Source organism: Sapajus apella, unplaced genomic scaffold, assembly GCF_009761245.1.
Source record: "Sapajus apella isolate SASKATOON/1434 unplaced genomic scaffold, GSC_monkey_1.0 scaffold89, whole genome shotgun sequence".
Lineage (NCBI taxonomy): Eukaryota > Metazoa > Chordata > Mammalia > Primates > Cebidae > Sapajus > Sapajus apella.
The window spans coordinates 3,823,435-3,849,026 of NW_022437029.1; the positions used below are offsets into that span (position 1 = coordinate 3,823,435).

Below are 25,592 nucleotides of genomic sequence, written 5' to 3' on the forward strand. Positions count from 1 at the left end.
CAGCTCCTTCCCCTTGAACAAAATGCCAGCATGCTGCCCTTCTGCTTATTTTCTGCCTTGGGCCCCAGAGGGTCTTCAAGCTAAGGCTCCATGGAAAGCAGACTGCTATTTTCCAGGGAGGTAGGGACCTCCAGCTTGTTGATTTTCAGCTGCATCAGCTGAAGGACAGCCGGCTTTATAAAAGAGAGGGTACCTGCAGCATCGCAGACACGGTGGAGCAGGAGATAGGATGGGGTATTCGAAAGCTTTGCTGGCCTGGCAGCTTCCTGGCTGGCTGTGGTTGAGGAAAGTTGGGGCTGCACAGTCTGCAGGCATGGCAACATATCCTGCCTGGAGTGCAGGTGTCCATGTGTGCATGCACACACCCAACAGCAGCGGGTCACAGGAAACACCAACATCTCCCAAGGCAGGAAGACAGCCAATAAATGAGGGGGGAAGGAAGGTGCTCTCCATTCAGGCCAGAGCTCTCTGTAGTAACAGGAATGCCACTGGCATTTTGAGAAAGAGAGTTCTTCATGCTTTAGGATATTTGATGAGGCCAACTCCTAAGCACAAAACACCAGCAGCACCAACACCCAGTGCCCCACCTGCCCAGCCCAGCATTGTGACATTCACAGCCACCCAGCAGATTTCCACATACTCCTTAACAGATCAGCACTGCCCCCACCAGGTCACTGGTTTGGCTGCTCTCTAGTTTGCAGTCAGTGCAAAGCCTCTGATCTCTGCATTTGGGAGTCTGATCACAGGGTGGATGGGCGTTGGGAAGGGAGATCTAATGAGTATGGCTTCTTCATGTTCCAGAATTGGTCTCTTCAAGGACCCAGTCCCAGAACAACCCAGGGTGCCCATGTCGGCCCCTGCCACAGCCTCCCAGGGCTGCTCCTCCCCTTTGTCCACGAAGGCATTCACCAGCTTCTGGCACAGAGAGCAGAGTTTGTGCCAGTGGCCAAGGTGGAAGCCAGCATGGCAGCTGGGCACTGGCACAGGCAGGAAGCCATGGCTGGAAGGAGACGCAGAGCAGGTGGAGGGTGCGGTGGTGCCTGCCTTGCCAATGATGTCCTTGCATGCACCAGGGCGCAGAGCTCCACCTCCTCACTGTGGTCATCGAGCACCCAGTGCCTCAGTATCTTGAGCACCAACTTGAGCTCTCCAGCAGCTCCAGGTACATGGCTGTGACACCACTGTCTTGCCGACCTCAGTGGAGACATACCAACGATGAAGCTCTGCTCCTGCTCCCACGCTGGGATGCCAGGGATAATGGACTGGGCCATGAGCCGGTAGCCACGGTCATCCATCATCACTGTGCCCAGTGTGCACAGCCCCTCCATGTCCACCGCCTTATGTTTGTGCCCACCATTCAGGTCAGTGGTGGGTGCTACGGAGGCCACCACGTCCCCACCAAAGTCCTTGTGGTAGTACAAGGCTCTCACCTGTAATCCCAGCACTTTGGGAGGCTGAGGCAGGCAGATCACGAGGTCAAGAGATCAAGACTATCCTGGCCACCATGATGAAACCCTGTCTCTACTAAGAATATATAAATTAGCTGGGTTGGTGGTTCATGCCTGTAGTCCCAGCTACTTGGGAGGCTGAGGCAAGAGAGTCACTTGAACCCGGGAGGCAGAGGTTGCAGAGCCGAGATCTTGCCACTGTGCTCCAGCCTGGTAACACAGCAAGACTCTGTGTTTTGGCATGACCATTATGGGCCTGGGGGAATATGAGCTGATTTCATCTCTCTGTTTATAACCATGATGTGGGAGCCTCATTTCACATGCACAGATTCCCTCCAAAGACTAGATGAACAGGCCTGAGCCCCCATGGTACTTGGAGTGATGACAGCCTTGTCCCCATGCCATTCTCTCTTCCCACACTTGTTGTTTCAGGCCATCGTGCATTCAGTGCCTCCATGGACAGAGATCCAAACCCAGGTACTCTCACAAATCTGGAGCCAATTCTAAAGTTTTTTGAATTGCAGCTCAGCTCAGACTGTCACCTGCTTGGGACTGTGGGTGACTGTGGACTCTGAACTGGGATGTGCTGTGTCCATGTGACAGTCTTCCTCCCCAAGAGTTGTTCAAGAAGGTGGTGCCCTAGGAATGCCATCTGGACTCAGAGGAACAAGAAGGGCAGGTAGCACCTGGCACCACTGTTCATGCCGCCGTCACCCAGCTTCACAGTGTGGTTATTTGAAGAAGCCTCTGCTCTATGAAAATCCTAATCAACAACAACAACAACAGAAACAACAACAACAGTAAAATTTAAAAACATAAAAAAAGAAACTCCTAATTTTGCTGGACTTTTTCAGCAGGAGAAGTGATATTTTGTAGTCTTTATAGTTGACAAGTCCAGGATCTTATAATGCTAATTTCTCTTTTTAAGATAGGATGGCATTAGTATGCCGAATGCCAATGAAATCCATGCTGACGGCCATTCTCATAGCGGCGACATCTTGATGCAAGTCTTTGTATTCACACGGCCGTGACATAGCCTAGGAAAGTCAATCGAAGAGAAAATGGGTACAATTTTTAAAACGGCTTCAGCATTTTTTAAAAGGCATCATTGATGAGAAGCCACACATACAGCTTCCTTTAGAGGGTTCCCTTGCAGCTGCTTTGGCTGAGGTTTACACTGCCAGGTGCTGAGGATGCAACTCCCGGCCCATTCACCAAGGTAGTCTCCTTTAAGAGCTTTGAAAAGATCGCCACAGCCAAGAGGAACTTACTTTATAATTTAAAAATTGGGCTCATTGCTTGATGATACTGTCACATAAAAAATAAAATAGGGCTCCTAAAGATTTTAAGAGTATTGTGACAAGCTTGTAACAATACTATCTGTTACCTGTGCACTTGTTCCTTCAACATAATCAACATACACTTGTGCCAAACAATCAACTTACTCAGCGATTCAAATTCTGCGCAATCCTTAGTAGTTACTACACACTCCAAGCAGATTTTAATGAGGCAGATGCGTGCTGGGCTGTTTTGGAACATCCAAGGAGTCTAATGATTGAAGCACCAAAAGGTGCTACTTTACTTGCACATTGTGGTAGATAAATGTATTATTCCAAAGTACCACCAAGACACCAGAGACAGTGCCAATTTTAAATGTGTCTATTTCAGTTGTAATTTTCCTGTATACTCACCAAGAGTCATAAGCCATAAATCTTATGTTGTCCCCTGAAGCCATTTTCATTAAAAACCCATGCCCTTCCTACACCTAGTACTTGAAACATTGGCATCTTATACAGTCTAAGCTCAGGTCTCTCAGCCACTACTGCTTTGTCTAACAAACTGCTGGGACTGCACTGAGATATACAGAATAGACAAGGACACAAAATTGCAAACTGCTTAAGTAAAAGAGTCAAGAGCAGTCAGTGCATTGTCTATTTACATATAATTAGGAATACATCTGCATTTATTCACGAATGTTATGTGAACGGGTAGAGACTAAAAACAAAACCCATTAAGAACAGATTAAATTTAATTAAAAATATTCTGAATTATGGTCAAAGCAGTGAGAATATCAATAAGTTTTTAAAAATATATATCCCTGGCTGGGTGCAGTGGCTCATCCCTGTAATCCCAGCACCTTGGGCGGCCAAGGCGGGCAGATCACCTGAGGTCAGGAGTTCGAGACCAGCCTGACCAACATGGAGAAATCCTGTCTCTAATAAGAATACAAAATATCCGGGCATGGTGGTGCATGCACATAATCCCAGCTACTCGGGAGGCAAAGGTAGGGGAATCGCTTGGACCCAGGATGTGGAGGTTGCAATGAGCTGAGATCGCGCCATTGCACTCCAGCCTGGGGAACAAGAGCAAAACTCCTTCTCATAAAACAATAATAACAATAATAATAAGGATTCTTGTATAAGGCATAAAAGACAGGAAATATGATGCCAAAGGAATAAGCATTTTGGTCTGTTAATTTTAAAGCTTTCATTTTCCTAATCACTACTTAATATGATTTTGTCACAGATGTTGGCTTTTCTGGCCGATGGGAAACTCCACTAGGTGACTTCACAGCCTTACCTTCAATTTCTGTGCTTTAGCTTTGTGAAGAAAACTAAATATAAAATACAGGTCATGGTCGTATGCCAAGGCATGCAAGTCAAAGTAATATTTCGCATAAACACTGGTAGACACATGAATATTAAACTCAAGTAGCTCCAAAAAACACTTCTCCATCGTACTCCTGGGGGAGGAGAAACACAACAAAGCCAGCACAGGGCAATTTTAGTCAAGTGGGTTATCTTTAAAAATATCACTCTGAGCTACTAGGAGGCTCCAAATTCTGTTTTGAAACAAATAAAGGCTGCCTGGTCAGGTCCTTACACTAATGTCCAAACAAGGCATAGCTGCTTGGGGTCTCGTCGGCATCCCAGCACCCCAAGTTTGGGATGAGGGATAGGCAGAGGCCTTTTCTGCACTCCTCCTGCTGACCTGGGGCTTATTCTTCATAGTTCCCTTAGGGTAGCTGCACAACTCAGACCCCACGCTCACTCACAAAACCCGCAATCAAGATCAGATGACAGGATGATGGGTACCATTTACTAGCTCTGAAGAAGCTCTATGCATGTTTACCAGGACGATAACAGGAAGGGACTTACTGAAGTAGAGAAGCACCAACGGGAAGATGGGGCACATCACCATGGCAACAAATGGACCCATGGAGACCCACCCTATTACCTCGGAGGAGGAAAAACTCTAAGGCTACAAGGAGGATTCATCCCAAATAAATACATAAGCAAGATACATTCCATGGCAAAAAGAATCCCCTTCCCTCTGCCCCAGCACACAAGGCTATGTCAAGGACACATAATGCAAGTTTCTGCTCACCTTAATATTATGAAGAGACTGGGGAAGAATAACATTTACAATTTGAAAGGCAGAAAAGTCAAGGAGAGACATTTTGGCTCGACTAAACTCATTTTATAATGTGATTTATAGTAGGGCCCCGGCCTTAACACATGCAGTGTTGCTCTTGAATTCGGAATGCAACCCTGAAGAACTCAGCATCTGTCACCCCTGGACAGAACAGAATGTGGGGAAGTTGGATGCAATGGGAGAGGAAAGGACCGGGAGCTGTCCTCCGCCTCATGGTCACCCAGCTGCCCTCACCAAGGCTAAATTAATAGATACACAGTTAGAGTCATTCTGGCTGCTTTCGGAGTAACCCCTGTAATGGGTTAATTGATTAAAAATGATCAATATCTCAACAATACATTTGGTTTCTTGGTTTGAAAGTTTTAACATTTTACCCACTGGCTGAGTCAACAAATGCTTGAAAGTGGGGGGCAGTTAGACTACAAGCCAAGATGTGGGGATCTCATTTGCTGAACCTAAAACCAAACTGAACCTACTTCCAAAATTAATTTCCTGTTCACATGTCCATAAGTCTACAGAAATGTAAATCAAACAATATTTGAATAGACAGCTAATCAGGACTTGACTTACTATCAGAATTAAAGGCACTTCACAGAATTAACATATCTATTAATAGAGGTTTAACCGCTGAAGAAAAGAATTCTGTGTACAGACTATGCGTCTTCTAGGATTTCTGGTTTTTTAAAAGGCTAGATGATTGAATAGCATACCCTTTATGACACAGCATTTCTGAATAGTGGCTACTCAGTTTTATTCTCTAGAAAGAAAATATATTCTAGGGAGACACATAGATCTTGGAAAGTTTTAAGAAAAATCTGATGGACAGCAGTTTTTCATCTATTAAATTGACACTCAAAATGGGATCATTGCAAACAGTCAACAGCAGTGGGGTGAGACACATGGCTATTAAACGCTTGGACGTGGGGGGGACGATCCAAGATGGCCGTTTAGGAACAGCTCAGGATTGCAGCTCCCAGTGAAAGCGCAGAGGGTGAGTGGACGCCGTGTTTTTATTGCCCGCAGACTAGGAAATTCCCGGGCAGAGGTGCTCCATGGTCGCCAGCGCGGCCGTTTCGGCCAGCGCAGCTCTGCCAGCCGGCACCGCTGCTTTGCCCCGCGTGGCTGCTTTGTCAGCGCCCCGGAGCCGCGGTTCTCCGTACAAAATACACTGGTCCGGGGGCCCTTTAGGCTGGCGATTGGAGCCACCGGAGGTCGCCCATAGGCTGGTTCAAAAAGGGGACTGAGCAGAGAACCAGGACAGTAGATTCCAGGGCAAAAAAAAAGAAAAAAAAGCGCCACAAACCTCAGTGCCGCTGTTTAAGCCAGCGCAGTGAGTGGCCGCAGGGGAAAACAAACAGACCCCGGCGCCTCTTCAACAGGCGACTGGAACACCAACTGAAAAAAGGCTCTGAGGCAGGGAGCCAGGCGATCAGGCTCGGCTGGTCCCACCCCCACAAAAGAACGGCAACCAGAAACTCTGGATTGAGAATTTCACAGCAAGCGCAGCTGAACCCGGGACGGTCCAGCTCTGTGGGGGAGGGGCGTCCGCCATTACCGAGGCAGCCCGCCGTTGCCAAGGCAACCCGCCACTGCTGAGGCAGCCCGCCGTTGCCAAGGCAACCCACCACAGCAGAGACTCCGCCCCAACAGAGGCGGGCCACCATCGCCAAAGCAGTTCTAACTACACCCATATAAACAGGACTGCAGGGAAGTTCACTCGGCAGCGGGGCGGAGCCCACAGCAGCTCAGCAAAGCTGCTATAGGCCGACAATGACTAGGCTGCCTCCTTGCTGGGCTGGGCAGGTCTGAAGGAAAAAAAAAAAAAAAAGAAGGCGGCAGCATAACGGAAACTCATAAATAAAGCCCTAAATCCCTGGGACAGAGCACCTGGGAACAAAAAGCAGTTTATGAGTTCTGCTGCAGCAGACCTAAAAGTACCTGCCTAGCAGCTCTGAATAAACAACAACACAGCTCGCAGCTCACCATTTGAGCTCCTATAAAGAAGAGACTGTCTCCTCAAGCAGCTCCCTGACCCCTATATATCCAAAAAGACACCTCATAAAAGAGAGATCAGATTGACACTAGGCGGGTATCGTTCTGGGACAAAGATAGCAGAAGAAGAAAACTGGTACAACCCTTGCTGTTCAGCAGCTGCTGCAGGTGAACCCCAGGCAAGCAGGCCTGGAGTGAACCTCAGCAGACCTACAGCAGGGGGGCCAGACTGTCAGAAGGAAAACCAAGAAACAGAAATAACCTCATCATCAACAAACAGAACGTCAATCTGAAAGATCTGAGACCCAATCTGAAAGCCAGCAACTACAAAGTCGACAGGTGGATAAATCCTTAATGATGGGAAGAAACCAGCGCAAAAAGGATGGAAACACCCGAAACCAGAACACCTCTCCTCCTAAAAGGGATCACAACTCCTCACCAGCAAGGGAACAAGGTTGGATGGAGAACGAGTGTGATGAAATGACAGAATCAGACTTCAGAAGGTGGGTAGTAAGAAACTTCTGTGAACTTAAAGAACATGTTCTAACCAAATGCAAAGAAACTAAGAACCTTGAAAAAAGATTTGACGAAATGCTAACAAGAATGGACAAAATAGAAAGGAATATAAGTGAATTGATGGAGCTGAAAAACGCAACACGAGAACTTCGTGAAGCATGCACAAGTATCAACAGCCGAATGGACCAAGCAGAAGAAAGGATATAGAGGTCGAAGATCAACTCAATGAAATAAAACGGGAAGGCAAGACTGGAGAAAAAAGGGTAAAAAGGAATGAACAAAGTCTCCAAGAAATGTGGGACTATGTGAAAAGACCTAATCTAAGTTTGATAGGCGTACCCGAATGCGACGAAGAGAATGAATCCAAGCTGGAAAATACTCTTCAGGATATTATCCAGGAAAACTTCCCCAACCTAGCAAGGCAGGCAAACATTCAAGTCCAGGAAATACAGAGAACACCACAAAGATATTCGTCAAGAAGAGCAACCCCAAGGCACATAATCGTCAGATTCACCAGGGTCGAAATGAAGGAGAAAATACTAAGGGCAGCCAGAGAGAAAGGTCGGGTTACCCATAAAGGGAAGCCCATCAGACTCACAGCAGATCTCTCAGCAGAAACCCTACAAGCCAGAAGAGAATGGGGGCCAATATTCAACATCCTTAAAGAAAAGAACTTTCAACCCAGAATCTCCTATCCAGCTAAACTAAGCTTCATAAGTGAAGGAAAAATAAAATCCTTTGGGAACATGCAAGTACTCAGAGATTTCGTCACCACCAGGCCAGCTCTACAAGAGCTCCTGAAAGAGGCTCTACACATATAAAGGAACAACAAGTACCAGCTCAACTAAAGGGAAAAACAGCCAGCTAGCACCAAAATGGCAGTATCAAATTCACACATAACAATATTAACCCTAAATGTAAATGGACTAAATGCCCCAATCAAAAGACACAGACTGGCAAATTGGATAAAAAGACAAAACCCATTGGTGTGCTGTATCCAGGAAACCCATCTCACATGCAAGGATCCACAAAGGCTCAAAATAAAGGGATGGAGGAAGATTTACCAAGCAAATGGAGAGTAAAGAAAAGCAGGAGTTGCAATCCTCATCTCTGATAAATTAGACTTTAAAGCAACAAAGATCATAAGAGACAAAGAGGGACATTACATAATGGTAAAAGGATCAATGCAACAAGAAGAGCTAACGATACTAAATATATATGCACCCAATACAGGAGCACCCAGATACATAAGGCAAGTTCTTAATGACTTACAAAGAGACATAGACTCCCACACAATAATAGTGGGAGACTTTAACACCCCATTGTCAACATTAGACAGATCAACCAGACAGAAAATTAACAAGGATATCCAGGACTTGAACTCAGACCTGGACCAAGCAAACCTAATAGACATTTACAGAACTCTCCACCCCAAAGCCACAGAATATACATTCTTCTCAGCACCACCTCACACCTACTCTAAAATTGACCACATAATTGGGAGTAAATCACTCCTCAGCAAATGCAAAAGAACGGAAATCGTAACAAACAGTCTCTCAGACCACAGTGCAATCAAGTTAGAACTCAGAATTCAAAAACTAACTCAGAACCGCACAGCTTCATGGAAACTGAACAACTTGCTCTTGAATGTTGACTGGATAAACAATGAAATGAAGGCAGAAATAAAGATGTTCTTTATGAGAATGAAGACACAACATACCAGAATCTCTGGGACACATTTAAAGCAGTCTCTAGAGGAAAATATATAGCAATAAGTGCCCACATGAGAAGCAAGGAGAGATCAAAAATTGACACCCTATCGTCAAAACTGAAAGAGTTAGAGGAGCAAGATCAAAAAAACTCAAAGTGTAGCAGAAGACAAGAAATAGCTAAGATCAGAGCAGAACTGAAGGAGATAGAGACACAAAAAACCCTTCAAAAAATCAATAAATCCAGGAGCTGGTTTTTTGAAAAGATCAACAAAATAGACAGACCACTAGCCAGATTAATAAACAAGAAAAGAGAGAATAACCAAATTGATGCAATAAAAAACGATAAAGGGGATATCACCACAGATTCCACAGAAATTCAAACCATCATCAGAGATTATTACAAACAACTCTATGCACACAAACTAATAAACCTGGAAGAAATGGATAAATTCCTGGACACTTGCCTCCTGCCAAGCCTAAACCAGGAAGCAGCCGAAACCCTGAACAGACCCATAAAAAGCTCTGAAGTTGAGGCAGCAATTAAGAGCTTACCACCCAAAAAAAGCCCAGGTCCAGATGGGTTCACAGCTGAATTCTACCAGACATACAAAGAGGAGCTGGTACCATTTCTTCTGAAACTATTCCAAACAATACAAAAAGAGGGAATTCTTCCCAAATCATTTTATGACACCAACATCATCCTGATTCCAAAACCTGGCAGAGACTCAACAAGAAAAGAAAACTACAGGCCAATATCCATGATGAACATAGATGCAAAAATCTTCAATAAAATACTGACAAGCCAATTGCAACAGCACATCAAAAAGCTTATCCACCATGATCAAGTAGGCTTCATCCCGGGGATGCAAGTCTGGTTCAACATACGCAAGTCTATAAACGTAATTCACCACATAAACAGAACCAAAGACAAAAACCACATGATTATCTCAATTGATGCAGAGAAGGCCTTTGACAAAATTCAACAGCCCTTTATGCTAAAAACACTCAATAAGCTAGGTATCAATGGAACGTATCTCAAAATAATAAAAGCTATTTATGACAAACCAACAGCCAATATCATACTGAATGGGCAAAAACTGGAAGCATTCCCCTTGAAATGTGGCACCAGACAAGGATGCCCGCTCTCACCACTGCTATTCAATATAGTATTAGAAGTTCTAGCCAGAGCAATCAGGCAAGAAAAAGAAATAAAGGGCATTCAAATAGGAAAGGAGGAAGTCAAATTGTCTTTATTTGCAGACGACATGATTGTATATCTAGAAGACCCCATCGTCTCAGCCCCAAACCTCCTGAAACTGATAAGCAAGTTCAGCAAAGTCTCAGGATACAAAATCAATGTGCAAAAATCAAATGCATGCCTATACACCAATAACAGACTTAAAGAGAGCCAAATCAAGAACAAACTTCCATTCACAATTGCCACAAAGAGAATAAAATACCTAGGAATACAACTAACAAGGAATGTAAAGGACCTCTTCAAGGAGAACTACAAGCCACTGCTCAACGAAATAAGAGAGGACACAAACAGATGGAGAAACATTCCATGTTCATGGTTAGGAAGAATCAATATCGTGAAAATGGCCATACTGCCCAAAGTAATTTACAGATTCAATGCTATCCCCATCAAGCTACCAATGACCTTCTTCGCAGAACTGGAAAAAACCACCTTAAACTTCATATGGAACCAAAAGAGAGCCCGCATAGCCAAGTCAATTCTAAGCAAAAAGAACAAAGCAGGGGGCATCACACTAACTATACTACAAGGCTACAGTAATCAAAACAGCATGGTACTGGTACCAAAACAGAGATATAGACCAATGGAACAGAACAGAGGTCTCGGAGGCAACACAACATATCTACAACCATCTGATCTTTGACAAACCAGACAAAAACAAGCAATGGGGAAAGGATTCCCTGTTCAATAAATGGTGTTGGGAAAGCTGGCTAGCCATGTGCAGAAAGCAGAAACTGGACCCCTTCCTGACACCTTACACGAAAATTAACTCCAGATGGATTAAAGACTTAAACATAAGACCTAACACCATAAAAACCCTAGAAGAAAATCTAGGCAAAACCATTCAGGACGTAGGTGTAGGCAAGGACTTCATGACCAAAACACCAAAAGCATTGACGACAAAAGCCAAAATAGACAAATGGGACCTAATCAAACTCCACAGCTTCTGCACAGCAAAAGAAACAATCATTAGAGTGAATCGGCAACCAACAGATTGGGAAAAAATTTTTGCAGTTTACCCATCTGACAAAGGGCTGATATCCAGAATTTACAAAGAACTAAAACAGATTTACAAGAAAAAAACTAACAAGCCCATTCAAAAGTGGGCAAAGGATATGAACAGACACTTTACAAAAGAAGACATACGTGAGGCCAACAAACATATGAAAAAATGCTCATCATCACTGGTCATCAGAGAAATGCAAATCAAAACTACATTGAGATACCATCTCACGCCGGTAAGAATGGCGAACATTAAAAAATCTGGAGACAGCAGATGCTGGAGAGGATGTGGAGAAATAGGAACACTTTTGCACTGTTGGTGGGAGTGTAAATTAGTTCAACCATTGTGGAAGACAGTGTGGCGATTCCTCAAGGACCTAGAAATAGAAATTCCATTTGACCCAGCAATCCCATTACTGGGTATATATCCAAAGGATTACAAATCGTTCTACTATAAGGACACGTGTACACGAATGTTCATTGCAGCACTGTTTACAATAGCAAGGACCTGGAACCAACCCAAATGCCCATCGACGATAGACTGGATAGGGAAAATGTGGCACATATACACCATGGAATATTATGCAGCCATCAAAAACGATGAGTTTGGGTCCTTTGTGGGGACATGGATGAACCTGGAAACCATCATTCTCAGCAAACTGACAGAAGAGCAGAAGATCAAACACCGCATGTTCTCACTCATAGGCGGGTGTTGAACGATGAGAGCACATGGACACAGGGAGGGGAGCACTACACACTGGGGTCAGTTGGGGGGAAATAGGAGAGGGATGGTGGGGGGTGGGAAGCTGGGGAGGGATAGCAGGGGGAGAAATGCCAGATGTAGGTGATGGGGAGGAAGGCAGCAAATCACACTGCCACGTGTGTTCCTATGCAACAATTTTGCATGTTCTTCACATGTACCCCAAAACCTAAAATGCAATAAAATAAATAAAGGGAAAAAAAAAAAAAAAAAACGCTTGGACGTAATGCTTTTCAGCTTCCCAAGATCATAAACAGAAGCAGCCTGTTCAGAGCATAGCTCCTGGTGTTTCTCTGTGCACAAACAAACAGCTCTGTTTGGAGCCGGTCTTCTTGGAGCTGGCCTCTGCCTCCACTGCTCCTGGAGCTCACTTCTGTGGAAAACTGCACATACCCTGGCATGTTCTCTGATCTTGTGACTAGAAATCAAGAGCCCCAGCCAGCTTAGCTGCAGGTTTTGACAACAATTCAGCTGCCAAAATGGCAGAACTAAGTGTTCATGATTACAAATTTGAAACCACCTTTGCAAAAATTGTAACTGAGAAAATTATGACAGTGAAAGAGGGCTGATCTGACTTCATCTCACTTTTAACTTCCAAGCTGTCCTTGTTCATTCCTACGCAGAGGCCAAATTAACTTTGGAAGGAACTTAGTTTGTAGTTGAACTTTAAAACAAAGATGGTAACAATCCTTTCCCAAAACAAACCCTTTTCCCACCTGGGGACTAGATAGATGATCTTTCTAGAACTAATAAATTAACCACAAGATTAGAAACTGTGGCTTAGGAGTCATAAGGCTGAAGGCTGCAAGAATCTGAACCTCCCCGTATTGCTCCTGGGAATACCATCACTATTGTAAAACCTAAAACCAGTGCTTGAGATATTTTGTAGACCCTGTACTGGGATTAAGTGGCACCACCCCAACAAATAAACGTGGCTCATATGGTTCTGTGGCCCCCACCCAGGAGCCAACTCAATGCAGGAGGACAGCTTCAACTCCCTATGATTTCATTGCTGACCTGACCAATCAGCACTCCCCACTTTCTTATTCTTTTAAAAAACCATCCCAGAGTTTTCAGAGAGACTAATTTGAGTAATAGTAAAACTCTGGTCTCCCGTACAGCTGTCTCTGCATGAATTCAACTTTCTCTATTGCAATTATCCTGTATTGATAAATCAGCTCTGGCTAGGCAGCAGGCAAGGAGAAATCAGGCAGTCACAAATCTTGCTTCCTTTGAGGGACCAGTTTGCAAATGGATGACTACGATTAAACTCACGTTAGCATTTGCAACTTTCAAAGTACTTCCATTTGTTTCAAATTCATTTGCTGTCACACTCTTTGCTAAAATGGCTACCACAAATATCACAATGATCACTTGGTTGATACTATTAGCAAAGTGGTGGCAAAAATGTTTTTTTTTTGTTTGTTTGTTTCTTAGAGAGAGTCTGGCTCCATCACCCAGGACTGGAGTGCAGTCACATGATCACAGCTCACTACAGCCTAAACTTACCAGGCTCAGGCAATTCTCCCACGTCAGACTCCCAAGTAGCTGGGACTACTACAGGCACCTGCCAACACACTCGGCTAATTAAAAAAAATTTTTTTGTATGGACAGCCTTCACTGTGTTACCCAGCAGGTCTGAACTCCTGTGCTCAAGCGATCCACTCGCCTCGGCCTCCTGAAGGGCTGGGATCACAGGCATGAGCCACTGAGCTGAGGCGTCAAGTGGTTATTTTTGAATGTAGATATATACACCCTGCAGTATATCTACAATATATGCTATATCTTCAATTGTAGACATACACTGAGGTGATTCTGAGTAACAGTCCTATCTGGAGTCACGGGCACAGATCACAAAACTAACTTGTGCCACTGCCTGGCATCATCTTTTCTGCTGCTGCTCAATGTAAACAAGAGCTGCTCACTCGTCTTGCACCAGATGCAGCCGACACAGCTGTCCTCACTGTCCAGTGGGCACCCAGGGCGGCTCTGCTGGAAATGCCCCCCTGCTCACCCTGCCTGCCTGCTTCAGGGCTCTTCACTTCACAGCAGTCATAAGGCCAAATTCGAAGGGAACCCTGGGGAAGCTGTGTTTCAGTGTCATGTTGGTGCATCTGGGAGGAACCCCATGACCCCGCAAGGCTCCCCGTACTCTCATAAACAGCTACTGGCCCCCAGCCTACTTCTGTGAATGTCTGAGTACCCAGGGAGTCTGTGAGTGTGGTGGGCATGGGGTGATACCCAGAAATGCTTCTCACACTGCGGGAGGTGAACGCGGAAACTTCTAACTCATCAGACTGATTTCCAAACACATGCAATGTTCCCAATGGGGATGAGCCAGGGCACAGAAATCTGTAGCTATTTAACATCATATCTCAAGGTTCCTATAAAAACAGATCTTCAGATGAAAGGCGGAGACAAGGACCAGCAAAAGCAAATACACAATGGGTGACTTAGGTTAAAGCTGTAACTTCTGCATAGTCCAGAGGCCTTAAGACCTTAACAGTGGCCAATTATTTCAAAGGCCAGATGTTTGCCCCTTGAAAGGCGACTGAAACTGGCAGGTGGCCTCTAAAACACTATAAAGATATTCACTGTACTGTGTCATTCTGACAGCACACTTGTAAGAGGTTTGCCAAAAAACAATCAGGAAAACACTTTTCGGTTTAACAGCCAGTTATTACAACAATAACACATCAAGACTTACCCATTAATGGTGGAAAATTTAAACTGTTATACCAAAGCTGGATAGATTGAAGTCTGTGGTCTTATGCCTATTTCCTTTATCGGCACAATGAAACCTATAAAGATATTTCTTGCAGTGATAACTTGGAGAGCAAATGAGGCATGGAAAATGATGACACAGTTTGCCAAAACCTTAAAACTCACATTGTCTCAACTGCAACATCCTTGGGATTCTGGCTGTCATCCACACTCCAGTGACGATGATTTCTCCAAACCTTAGAGGCCAGAAGCATGGCTCTGAGGAGAATTTGTTTCCAATTAGTAGGACAAAGATCGATGTTAGCATTAGTTAAAAGGTGTTCAATATACACCTGTAAAATAGAGCACTTGTCTTTGATTTCAGTTCTGTTTCACTGTGGTGATAAGAACATTTAAGAATGAAAGACTTCTGGTTTTGGCCAGAAAGTAAGTGCCCTTTATTCTTATGTTCGGCAGAGACTTTGCTCAGACAAAGTGAGAGGCCAAGTCACAGTCATAGTCAGATACCTCTGCAGCATACTCTGCCCATAGAAATTTCCGTGCCAATTTCATTCACAGGGATGTGAGCATGAAGGAAGGCACCTTCAGCACCTTCACACTCATGAAAGGCAGCACAAACACAGGCCTCGTGCAGATTAAGTTTGTTCAGGAAACACTACAGTGCCATCCGTGTGCAGCATCACACCTGGCTGGCAGGTAGATAGGAATTTTACAGGTGTGCCATGCTCGAATGTGTAGCACCCAAGTCATACTGAGAAGACTGCTGTCTTCTCCTTTTCACAATAACTAACCCACTCTTGGGACACAGGCTTAGGAACTGCGGGTCAAGAGTGTCTGCCAGTGCCTGCCAGGCAGACAGCATGACAAGGGCAGGTCTCTGTTGCTGAGAAGCAGTCCCTGTATTCAGTGCCTTGAGGAGGAATGCATGTGAATGAATGGAAGGTCCTGCTCACAGCCCCTATTTTCCATGTCTCCACAATCACTTCACGAAAACTTATTTCTTGTCCTACAGTATCTGCATTCAGTCAATTCTGTGGGTTTGAAGGCAGAGAGAGCTGCCGGCCTCTGCATCCTTGGGGTGCCTCTAAACCTGTCAAGCAGTTTGTGAGATAATCTCAGAAAGTATTTCAGAAAGTATTCTCTATCTATCCAATCTCTATCCTATAAAGAACTGGATGAGGGACCAGCTGAGTGAAGGTTACAGAGATAAGCTGTGAGGTGTTGCTACCTCAGAGGGTGCTCTGTAGAAGAGTATGACTCTATGCTACTTGAAGTCTTTGTATCAAGGTGAAAGGAAAACAGTTCATTTTAAGAGAGTTCATTTATTGTCTGAACATTATCAGATTGTCTGCTCAGATCTGGCAATGTTCTCCAAAGTCAACTGTGTTTTCCAAACCACATGGCCCTTGAACCTGACATATTCTTATGAGAGATGCTGCTCCCTTTCTCCAAAACTCTGCACTGTCAGGTATTCAAGGAATAACCCTCCCTCCCAGGGTTCAACTCCACAGGTCTCATTAGAGAGCACTGAAACAGCGCTGGCGAGCCCTCAACTTCCTGTCACCTTTACTGGTAAGCCAATGACCTGCTGACACTCATCGATATCACTTGCCCTCCTGGGTCAGTGAGAAAGTTCCTCTTTTAACATCGACTCTTCTATCAGCATGATGGATCCTATTCCACTTTTGCAGAACACTGTTTCCCAAATCACCTCTTCTTGAAGACTTTCTCCCTCTCTGCCAGAGATTTTCCCCAATACAAATGTGTTGCCTGTTCCCATCCTGCTCCCCCCATTTCCCCCAGGACATCCTCTCATTTGCTCATAGTGTCATGCCCTGGTGCCAGCTCCTCACCTCCCATCTCTCCTTAACCACCCCCCACCCCCATCACTCACCATAGACTCCTCTTGCTGAGGTCCCTGGAGCCTTCACACCCACAAACCAGAGCCCTTCACCCCCAGGCTCCACTTCCCAACCTGGCCCTAATCTTGTCCAGGGAATTGCCATTGGCCTAGCTCCTGGGGACTAATACTTACATGTGAGTTACCCTCCTCCAATCCGTATGCAATCCCTCTATGGCTACCTTCACTGATAGGCTGACTGCTTCAGATTCTGTGCCACCATGTGTCACAGCTCACCTGTAACAGTCTAGTTGCTTCTTAGTCCTCTTCTCTGCCCCACCCTCCTCACAACTATGGTCTACTCTCCCCAAAGCAGTTGGGATACCTCTAAATTAAGAACACTGCACTCCCCTGCTCAAGATCTACCATTAGTCCTCACTTCAAACTGGAATAAAACCTTAACTTCGTCCCCTGGTCTGCAAGCCAAAGGGCTCTGTGAACTATGGCACCGCCTATGCGGCCTCATGTTTTCCATTCTTTCCTTCATTTCTCTCACAGGCGGGCTCCCTGCTGTCTGTTCCTTGAACACACATGAAATGTGTTCCTGTCTCAGTCTTGGTACTCATCCCACTGCCTGTAATGCCAGCACTCCTTATCAGCCTCACTTTATAGTCAGGTCACTGCTCAGATGTGACTTCTCTAGAGAGGCTCTTCCTGATCATTCTACCTGAAACAGCGAGCCCCTCCCATTACTCTCTCTGTATCCTGCTTTATCATTTTGCTATTTGCCATTACCTAAAAAAAAAAAAATGCTTTCCTCATTAAAACAAACGCCTCATAAAGACAAGGACTGTGCTCGGCCTGTCCTCTTCCCTACCCCAGCACTTAGAAGAGTGGCACAGGTTTGGCATCCCAGGGGTGTTTATGCAATGGGCACCTTCTTGGCAGCATGTAGCACTGTGACCACAGCCTTTCCTATCGTGAACCCTTTGTTCTTACCATTTTTTCCTGCTCTTCCTCCTCCCACTCTGGCACTTTACTGGGGGTTTGTCCCTTACATGCTAGTAATCTTTACACAGCTATCTTTTATCCATCTTCTCTTTTTTTCCTTTTCCTGAGTAGCTGCGACTATAGGTGTGTCCCACCATGTCCGGCTTGTCCACTTTCATTCTAAACACTTTCTTTGCATTTGAGCAGCTAAGCTTTTTTCTTTTTTTCCCAGAGTTTTGCTGTCGTGCAGGGTGGAGGGCAGTGGTGCAATCTTGGCTCACTGCAACCTCTGCCTCCCAGGTTCCAAAGATTCTCCTGCCTCAGCCCCCCAAGTAATTGGGATTACAGGTGTCCACAACCATGCCCAGGTAATTTTTTATATTTTTTAGAAGAGACAGGGTTTCACCATGGTGGCCGAGCTGATCTCGAACTCCTAACCTCAGGTGATCCGCCTGACTTGGTCTCCCAAAGAGCTGGGATTACAGGCGTGAGCCATCGTGCCTCTTCTTGAGCAGCTACTCTTACTCTTCATTCCTTACCTCCAGCTCAGATTCATGCTCCAGTCCCATACATCCAAATGATGACTGCACTGCTCAGATTCATGCTGTTCCATAGATTCACATAATGACTGCACACGTCACTCTGCTATCTCACAGGCACACCAAATTTAGCCTGTATACGGTGAACTCCCCCTTCTTCCAATCCAGCTTTCCCTCCTGCATCAGCTCTCTCTCTCTACATCTGGAAGTACCACTCCTGCTTCCCTCCAGCATGTGCTGAGCATTCCCAATGGCTGCAGCTCCATTAAATGGCCTGCATCTGATCCAGTGCTCACGGACAGGTTTCTATGCAGGTGCCCAGCAGAAGCCTTCAACCCTGAGCTCTAGCCAGATGCTAAAGGAGAGGATACTGCTCTAAGTATCCTTTCTCTCCAGGCCGTGTGGTTGACATTCCTCTACAGGTTAGTGTGGGGAGGGGTCAAACAATCCCAGCCATCTGAACAGGACTTTATATTCAGGATGAGTCTCACCACAGGAATTCTGTGAGAACCATGTAGAGGTAAGGACACAGCTATGGCTTGGCAGGCCAACTAGCAAAGCCCATGTCCAAGTCTTACTGGTTCCATATTCCTGGGCAATTTCCCGAGCAGGCACAAGAAGTCACCAGGAACAACAAAGCATTCAGAGCAGCAGCTCCAGGTCAGAACTGTGGGGAAATACAGCCTGGAACTCAGCTTAGACCTACATTGGAATCTGTTGAGGGAGAAACCAGAAGTCTCTCCTGCTGCTTTTAGTAGCAATTATTCTGTGATAAGAAAAGCAATGGCATCATTTTAAAACATGACGATTAAACTCTAATATGTGTATTTACTTTGCTTGCATAGGTTTCTCTTAAAAGATCTCATGATAACTTTAGGAACTGACTTTTATATAGAAACACGGCCATACACTGTGTAGGAGACCAGTTATTAAAGATGCTTTATAGATAAGAAATAGCTTACCAATGCTACCATTGCACATGGAGCTGTTAGTTTTGTGACTTTAAACAGATTACAGAAATATCTGAAAATGCAGTTGCGTGTGGGATTATCCTCAGAGGATTTCCCTGGAATCTTTTCTTGCTGAAAGAAGAAAAAAGGCAATATAAATATTCATTCAAGAGAACTTCTTAAATACTCTTAAGATGGGAATGTTCAAATTTGTGCCCACATGTCCCTTACAATAATTTTGCTGGGATAAAATGTCTCTTAGTTCTAAAAATATAAACAGCTATTTTTGGTTTTCTGTGAACATAGGTGCTAAGGTGGCCCTGTGGCTCTCATATGCCTGAAGAAGGAAGTTTTTAAGTTTTCATAGCATTTAAACAAATTTAAATTTAAATTGTTTTCTAATTCTATTCACAGAGTTTGTGCATATTTGTTAGGACTACTTACAAATATTTATATTGTTTGCTGCTATAAAAATTATCTTTTAAAATGACACATTTTGTTATTTCGATGGTATGTTTATTCCCCTTAGCGCACAAATTAAACAAAGCTGTAAGTCAGCTCTTTCTCCAGTGTGTCCAATTTACAACACTCCTTACATAAGATGATTAGACACAACTTAGCGAAGACTTAATGGTGAATAATTTTGACTTCATCATGAAATTAACACAACTCTTTAAGACATAAACAGAACCTCAGAGAAAGTGACACTTACTGAAAGTGGATGTATTGGTTCATCAAAAATAGCCAGAGATCTATTTGCATATCTGTAAAAGACGAATGTGTATTTAAGAAATTAATTGCCGGGCGCGGTGGCTCACGCCTGTAATCCCAGCACTTTGGGAGGCCGAGGCGGGTGGATCACGAAGTCAAGAGATCGAGACCATCCTGGTCAACATGGTGAAACCCCGTCTCTACTAAAAATACAAAAAATCAGCTGGGCCTGGTGGCGCATGCCTGTAATCCCAGCTACTCAGGAGGCTGAGGCAGGAGAATTGCCTGAACCCAGGAGGCGGAGGTTGCGGTGAGCCGAGATCGCGCCATTGCACTCCAGCCTGGGTAACAAGAGCGAAACTCTGACACAAAAAAAAAAAAAAAAAAGAAAAAGAAATTCAGGAATTGTTACTATCTCAGTAAAGTATCTGCTGGGAGTAGGGTATGGAGGGTGGAGGGGGATACTTCTTGTTTGCTTTGGTAAAATTTGTTCACCAAAACGGTTGTTGCCAATTTTTCTCCTGGATCCCGGCCTTCAGAGGGTTTCTTGACCTCTTTTTCGTCAGCACATCATGTTCTGAACTGGGAAGTCTTTTCTACATTGACGAGCCAGGCTTGCCTTTAAGTGCTGACTCCTGCTAACAGGCAATGGTAATAAGCTATATCTATTTTTACTCCTCTAACCTCACGGTGAAACACAAGAACATTTTAGAAAGCAGTAGTTGTTGGCAATAAAGATTTTAGAAATTTTTAGAATCAATTAAGATTTCCCAAATCTTTCTTTATTATACTTTATGTTTGCTGAAGTAGTTTGAGTTACAGACTTAATTGCCTTTTTATTTTAAAAGAGGCCAGTCTTTAATGAACTTTAAAAACTAGCACATGATGTGATCATTTAGGAAACCAGTTGTTCTCCCAATGTGGTTTGTGGACCCCTGAGATTCCCTCGGAGACCCAGGATGTCGAAACTGGTTGTTGTTGTTGTTGTTACAGGGTTTTGCTCCTTCATCCAGGATGGAGCACAGTGGTACAAACCTGACTCACTGCAGGCTTGACTCCGTGGGCTCAAGCAATCCTCCTGCCTCAGCCTCCCAAATAGCTGGGACGAAATGTCCACACCACCATGCCCAGCTGATCTTTTTTTTTTTTTGATAGATGGGGTCTTGCCACATTGCCCAGGCTGGTCTCAAACACCTGATTCAAAGTAATTCTCCCACCTTGGCCTCCCAAAGTGCTGGGATTACAGGTGTCAACCACCATGTATGGCCCAAACTGTTCTTACAAGAATACTAATTCGACGTGAGAAGCTGATTGAAAATAAAACACACAAATAATTTATTACTTTTTAAAAGTATTAAGACATTGATTGCTTTCTCCCTGTTCAACACTTGTAATGACAGTTTAAAAGCAAAAGTGGGTAAAACTGATGGTTTCTCGGTATGAATAAGGGCAGTGGTACCAATTATACCAGTATTCATTCCACTCTTCACTGCCCCTTGCAGTTTTTATTAAAGTAGCATGTTTCACTGAAGGATGTCCTTGACGAAACAGTAAAAACTAATGGTGTTATTAAATCTTGACCGCTCTTTTTAGCATTCTAAGTAAAAAGTTAGAAAGTTCACATAAAGCGCTTCTGCATACTGAAGTATGGTCATGTTAAAGAAAAGCACTTGTGATTAAACTGTGAGCTGAACAAGCCAATTTTCCACAGAACACCATTTTTATCTGAAAGTATAACTGACTATTATCCATAAAATTAAGTCAAGTGAGTCTGTCATTTCAAGGAAAATAACAAGTATTTGTCTATAATAAAGCTAAAACTTTCAAGCTAAAAATCAGGACTTTGAAAACTCATACCTACTGCTGTGAGCTTGACAGCATCTCCACATTTGAGGACATTTTTATAATGGTGGTGATACTAATGAAAGTGAGTTTTTGACACTATAAATAAACCAAGTAGCCAATGCATAATATTGTAAAAGCCAGTAAGGGGAAAGATCCCTTTATTGTACAAGAAAGATCAGTGGCATTTAGTGAACAAATTCATTGATATGTACAATACCGCTACAACTATTTTAATCAGTTAGCACTTCTGGAGCTTTGGTGGGGTTAAAGAATACCCACAGTTACCTGAAAGCTTTAAAAATACACCTTTTTCCTACTGTATATTTGCGTGAGGCTAGGGCATCTTTTTACTGCTTCTTTACAAATAAATTGCAAACAAAGACATAAACAAATACACTTTGGAACCCTTAGTAATTTAAAAGAGTCTTACGGACCAAAAAACCCACAAATGATTCACTATAACACTGTAAAATAAGCACTCTACAGCTTATAATGTCGAGAGTTATGACCTGACAGCATGTTTCGTATGACACAAAATGATGAGCTGGAATAACAAGACAGGATTCAAAGAGCTCACCTGTGCTTGATGTTGTAATATATTGCCAAAGTCACACTGTGGAGGGAAAAAAAAATTGTAAGAACTGATTTTATCATTTGTTAGGCCTGAAGATATATTTCTAAAGTGGGGGGGGAGGGAACCCTCTCAGGGGCCCTGAAGTCCTCTATTCAAAACAGTACCATGTGAGCACTTTTGTTTTAGTCCTCTGGCTTTACAGCAAAAATAGGAGAACCAAAATGCTAGGCAATATGCTGTTCGAAGACTTGTGTCTGCAGATGGTTATTATGTATAAATAATGACATATTTTCCCTGACATTTGCTCTTCTGGCCATAGAACCTTTCATTCTGTGCAAGTTACTTATATCTGTGTGTACATATGCTTACATTTAGGCCAGACCGTAGTGTTTTGCTTTTTAAGTTGCTAGGCCCTGCATTTCGGCTGATTTAGTTCACCATCACCTACTTACCCATTTGTCATTGTTTCCCTAAAAGCACAGAATGAATGTGCTTTAACCAAATAAAGTAATTTAAAATCATCTATGCATGATTAGCAGAAAATTTATTAGTAAACATTATAATGCATCCAAAAATCGATGACACTTGTAGCTCTCCTAAAATAAGCAGTATTAAACACACAGTGTAACACCACATAATACAATGTTAATGACAGGTACTTCCACATTAGTTTAAACAAAATATGAATGAACAAATACAACTCTTTGGAGGTATGTTACTGTGTTCCAAAGTCATCCACAGATGTTGTGTGTCAGGAAACAGGGGCTTCTCTTTGATAAGTTCTGTCCTTCCATTTACCCTCAACATTTAAAATGAGGCTCAGAATAATTAGAGAAGGCAAATTGGAGTTGTAAAAAGTAGGCCTTACAACATTATTAGCATCTAAGATAGATATTTCTATAGTGCTTCCAACAGTTTCATCTCCAAATTTTAAGATCACAGAATTTTAAGTTACATGCTGAAAAGGACCACCGAACCTCACATGACACTCCATGCGCCACCCATTTTACAATTAAGAGAACCAAGGCTTAAAACTGATTTGCCCAAGGTCCCCGAACAGTGTTCCTGTAAACTGCAGGTGTTCACAAAACACTATGGTATGGTATAAATTGAAGCATATGCACACATAGATAGAAATGACTCGCACAGATGAAAGGCTTTATGGGTAGAAAGAAGAGCAAATGACAGGGAAAACATGTAATTTTTATATTAGAACCATCACTTTTTCACACAAAGGAAGAAGTAGCCTCCACATTTGCTGTACACTAGATCACTCAGGGAGCTTTAAATAGGGCCTCAATGTCAGCTGGAGACATTCTGATTTAATTGGTATTGAGTATGCTTTAGGCATCAGGGTTGTTGGTAAAGTTCCCCAGGCGATTCCAATGTGCAGCAAAGTTTGGGAATGACTGAATTAGGGTTAAGATCAGAATCATCTGGGATGCTTTTATCCATATAATGATGTCTCAGATACTTCCTCATTTTCCTAAAAGGCTTGTGATTGCCCAGAGTTGGAGGGAAGGTGGAACTGGGAAGATGCACGTGTTTGCAGACATATATTTTGAAGAAACAGTATAAGTGATTCTAGTATGGCTCACTTCTTCCATTGAGAACAATGCTTTACTAACCATGAAACACATTTTTTCAAAATATTTCCTAAAAGCCAATTTGTTAAATTAACTTTCTCAGTAAAACTTTATTTCATCAAAAGCAAATATACCAAATAATTCCTTCTAAAACTGGAGAGTAAATTAAAACTTACTGTGCTTCAAAAATAGACTTCTAATCCAGGCATGGTAGCTTATGCCTGTAATCACAGCATTTTGGAAGGCTGACTTGGGTGTATTGCTTGAGCCCAGGAGTTTGAATCCAGCCTGGCCAACACAGCAAAACCCCTTCTCCAAAAAAGAAAATATATGTATTTCAATTTTTAAAAAAACTTGTAAAATTTAGACTACGCTGGAAGAAAAAGCAGGACTTTTACTTGTTTGAACATGGGTAAGCTTAAAAACTACTTTTGAATTGCATACTGAAACAGTAGAATCTTTTGAAATCAGAAAAGCCAGGGACTCTAGCCAAAAAAGGATGGCTTTTTACTTAGGACTGAATACAAACATTAAGTGATGACACCATAGAGGTCAAAGCTCAGGGCTTTAGACACAGGTAGAGTCCAGTTCTTGCCGAAACACAATTGGATCTCAATTATTGTTATACATGAGAGAGGAAAGTCACATTATTATGAGTATAAACTGCCATTTTTGATTAAAGTAGAAGTTACTGACAAATTAGCTTAAAAACTAGTACTTTAGAGACAAAACTAAGCTTGTAACTTCGTCATTTTTATAGACTGGAAAGTCAAGTTAGGGATAAGGAGATTAACATTCTGAGGTACCACTTGTCAAACTGTTTTCTGATAATCAACACTCATAATCGAAGGAGCTGTTAATAATGTTTCCTGGGCATCTCCATTGGAGCTGGCTTTTTAAACCAACTTGAACCCATCTTTTAAGGGTGTTTTGAAAGGGCATCTCTGATTGTGGCCTATGAAGTGCTGGTGCATGATGGGAAAATTTAAATGCAGATACACTATGGTGCCACTGGAGGACAAGCTGTTCCTTCTTCCAAGAGTAGTTTCCAAAGTAGTGCCCATCGTCTTAGGCCTATGGCCCATAAAGAACTAATAATTTTTCCTAGAAACATCCAATAAAAAGCACCTCTCCTGTCCATTAGGTTCAATATTGTCATATCATAAATGCATCAAATACATAGCCATGCTTTTTCTGGGATTGCTTATTTGCTAACTGGCTTTCCCTTTTACCACACAGTGTCTAAGATTAGAAGAGAAAAAGAAAATTCATATTTAGGTCCTGAAAAATCCATATATCATTGACATCAACTTCTTCAACTGCTTGCTGAAAAGAGCAACCAAATGGCTGAAATAACAGCGGATGGCTGGGATGCTTTTAGCATACGGGGATCTGTCACTCAGCCCTTGGCAGCCTCGTTGTACTCACCTTTCTAATATGTGCCTGAGATCAGGCTCGCTGACTGTGCTGTTATCTAGCAATATGGTGGAACATGAGCTGTATTTTCTATCAAGATGTCATGGAGGTATCTGAAGAAGAAGGAAGATGGAGAAAAATATCACAGTAGGCTGAACTTACAAAAGTGTGGGTTTTTTCCCTTTGCCAAAATGTCAGACAATAAAGCATTAAGGTATTTTTTATACCCTGTGACCTGCCTGAGTGTGGTAAACTCATTGGAGGCTCTTAACTTTCACAGATGATGTTTGAGAAATG

General features: G+C 43.2%; 1 protein-coding gene and 1 long non-coding RNA gene across 2 annotated transcripts in view; one reads left to right on the forward strand and one right to left on the reverse strand.

The window, feature by feature from the left end:
• Positions 1-1,634: 1,634 nt before the first annotated feature.
• Positions 1,635-25,592, reverse strand: part of LOC116534694 — a 68,459-nt gene continuing 44,501 nt past the window's right edge. The window contains exons 8-14 of the mRNA XM_032255279.1: positions 25,308-25,396; positions 22,297-22,332; positions 19,876-19,927; positions 19,176-19,295; positions 15,010-15,176; positions 4,029-4,191; positions 1,635-2,485 (exon numbers count right to left, since the gene is read on the reverse strand). Coding sequence (XP_032111170.1) covers positions 2,372-2,485; positions 4,029-4,191; positions 15,010-15,176; positions 19,176-19,295; positions 19,876-19,927; positions 22,297-22,332; positions 25,308-25,396 — 741 coding nt within the window. The 3' untranslated portion in view covers positions 1,635-2,371. The remainder of the gene's footprint in view (positions 2,486-4,028; positions 4,192-15,009; positions 15,177-19,175; positions 19,296-19,875; positions 19,928-22,296; positions 22,333-25,307; positions 25,397-25,592) is intronic.
• On the forward strand, positions 23,582-25,302 carry LOC116534781. The gene is made up of 3 exons (XR_004261871.1): positions 23,582-23,865; positions 24,733-24,734; positions 25,158-25,302. It is a non-coding gene; the product is annotated as an uncharacterized LOC116534781 (long non-coding RNA).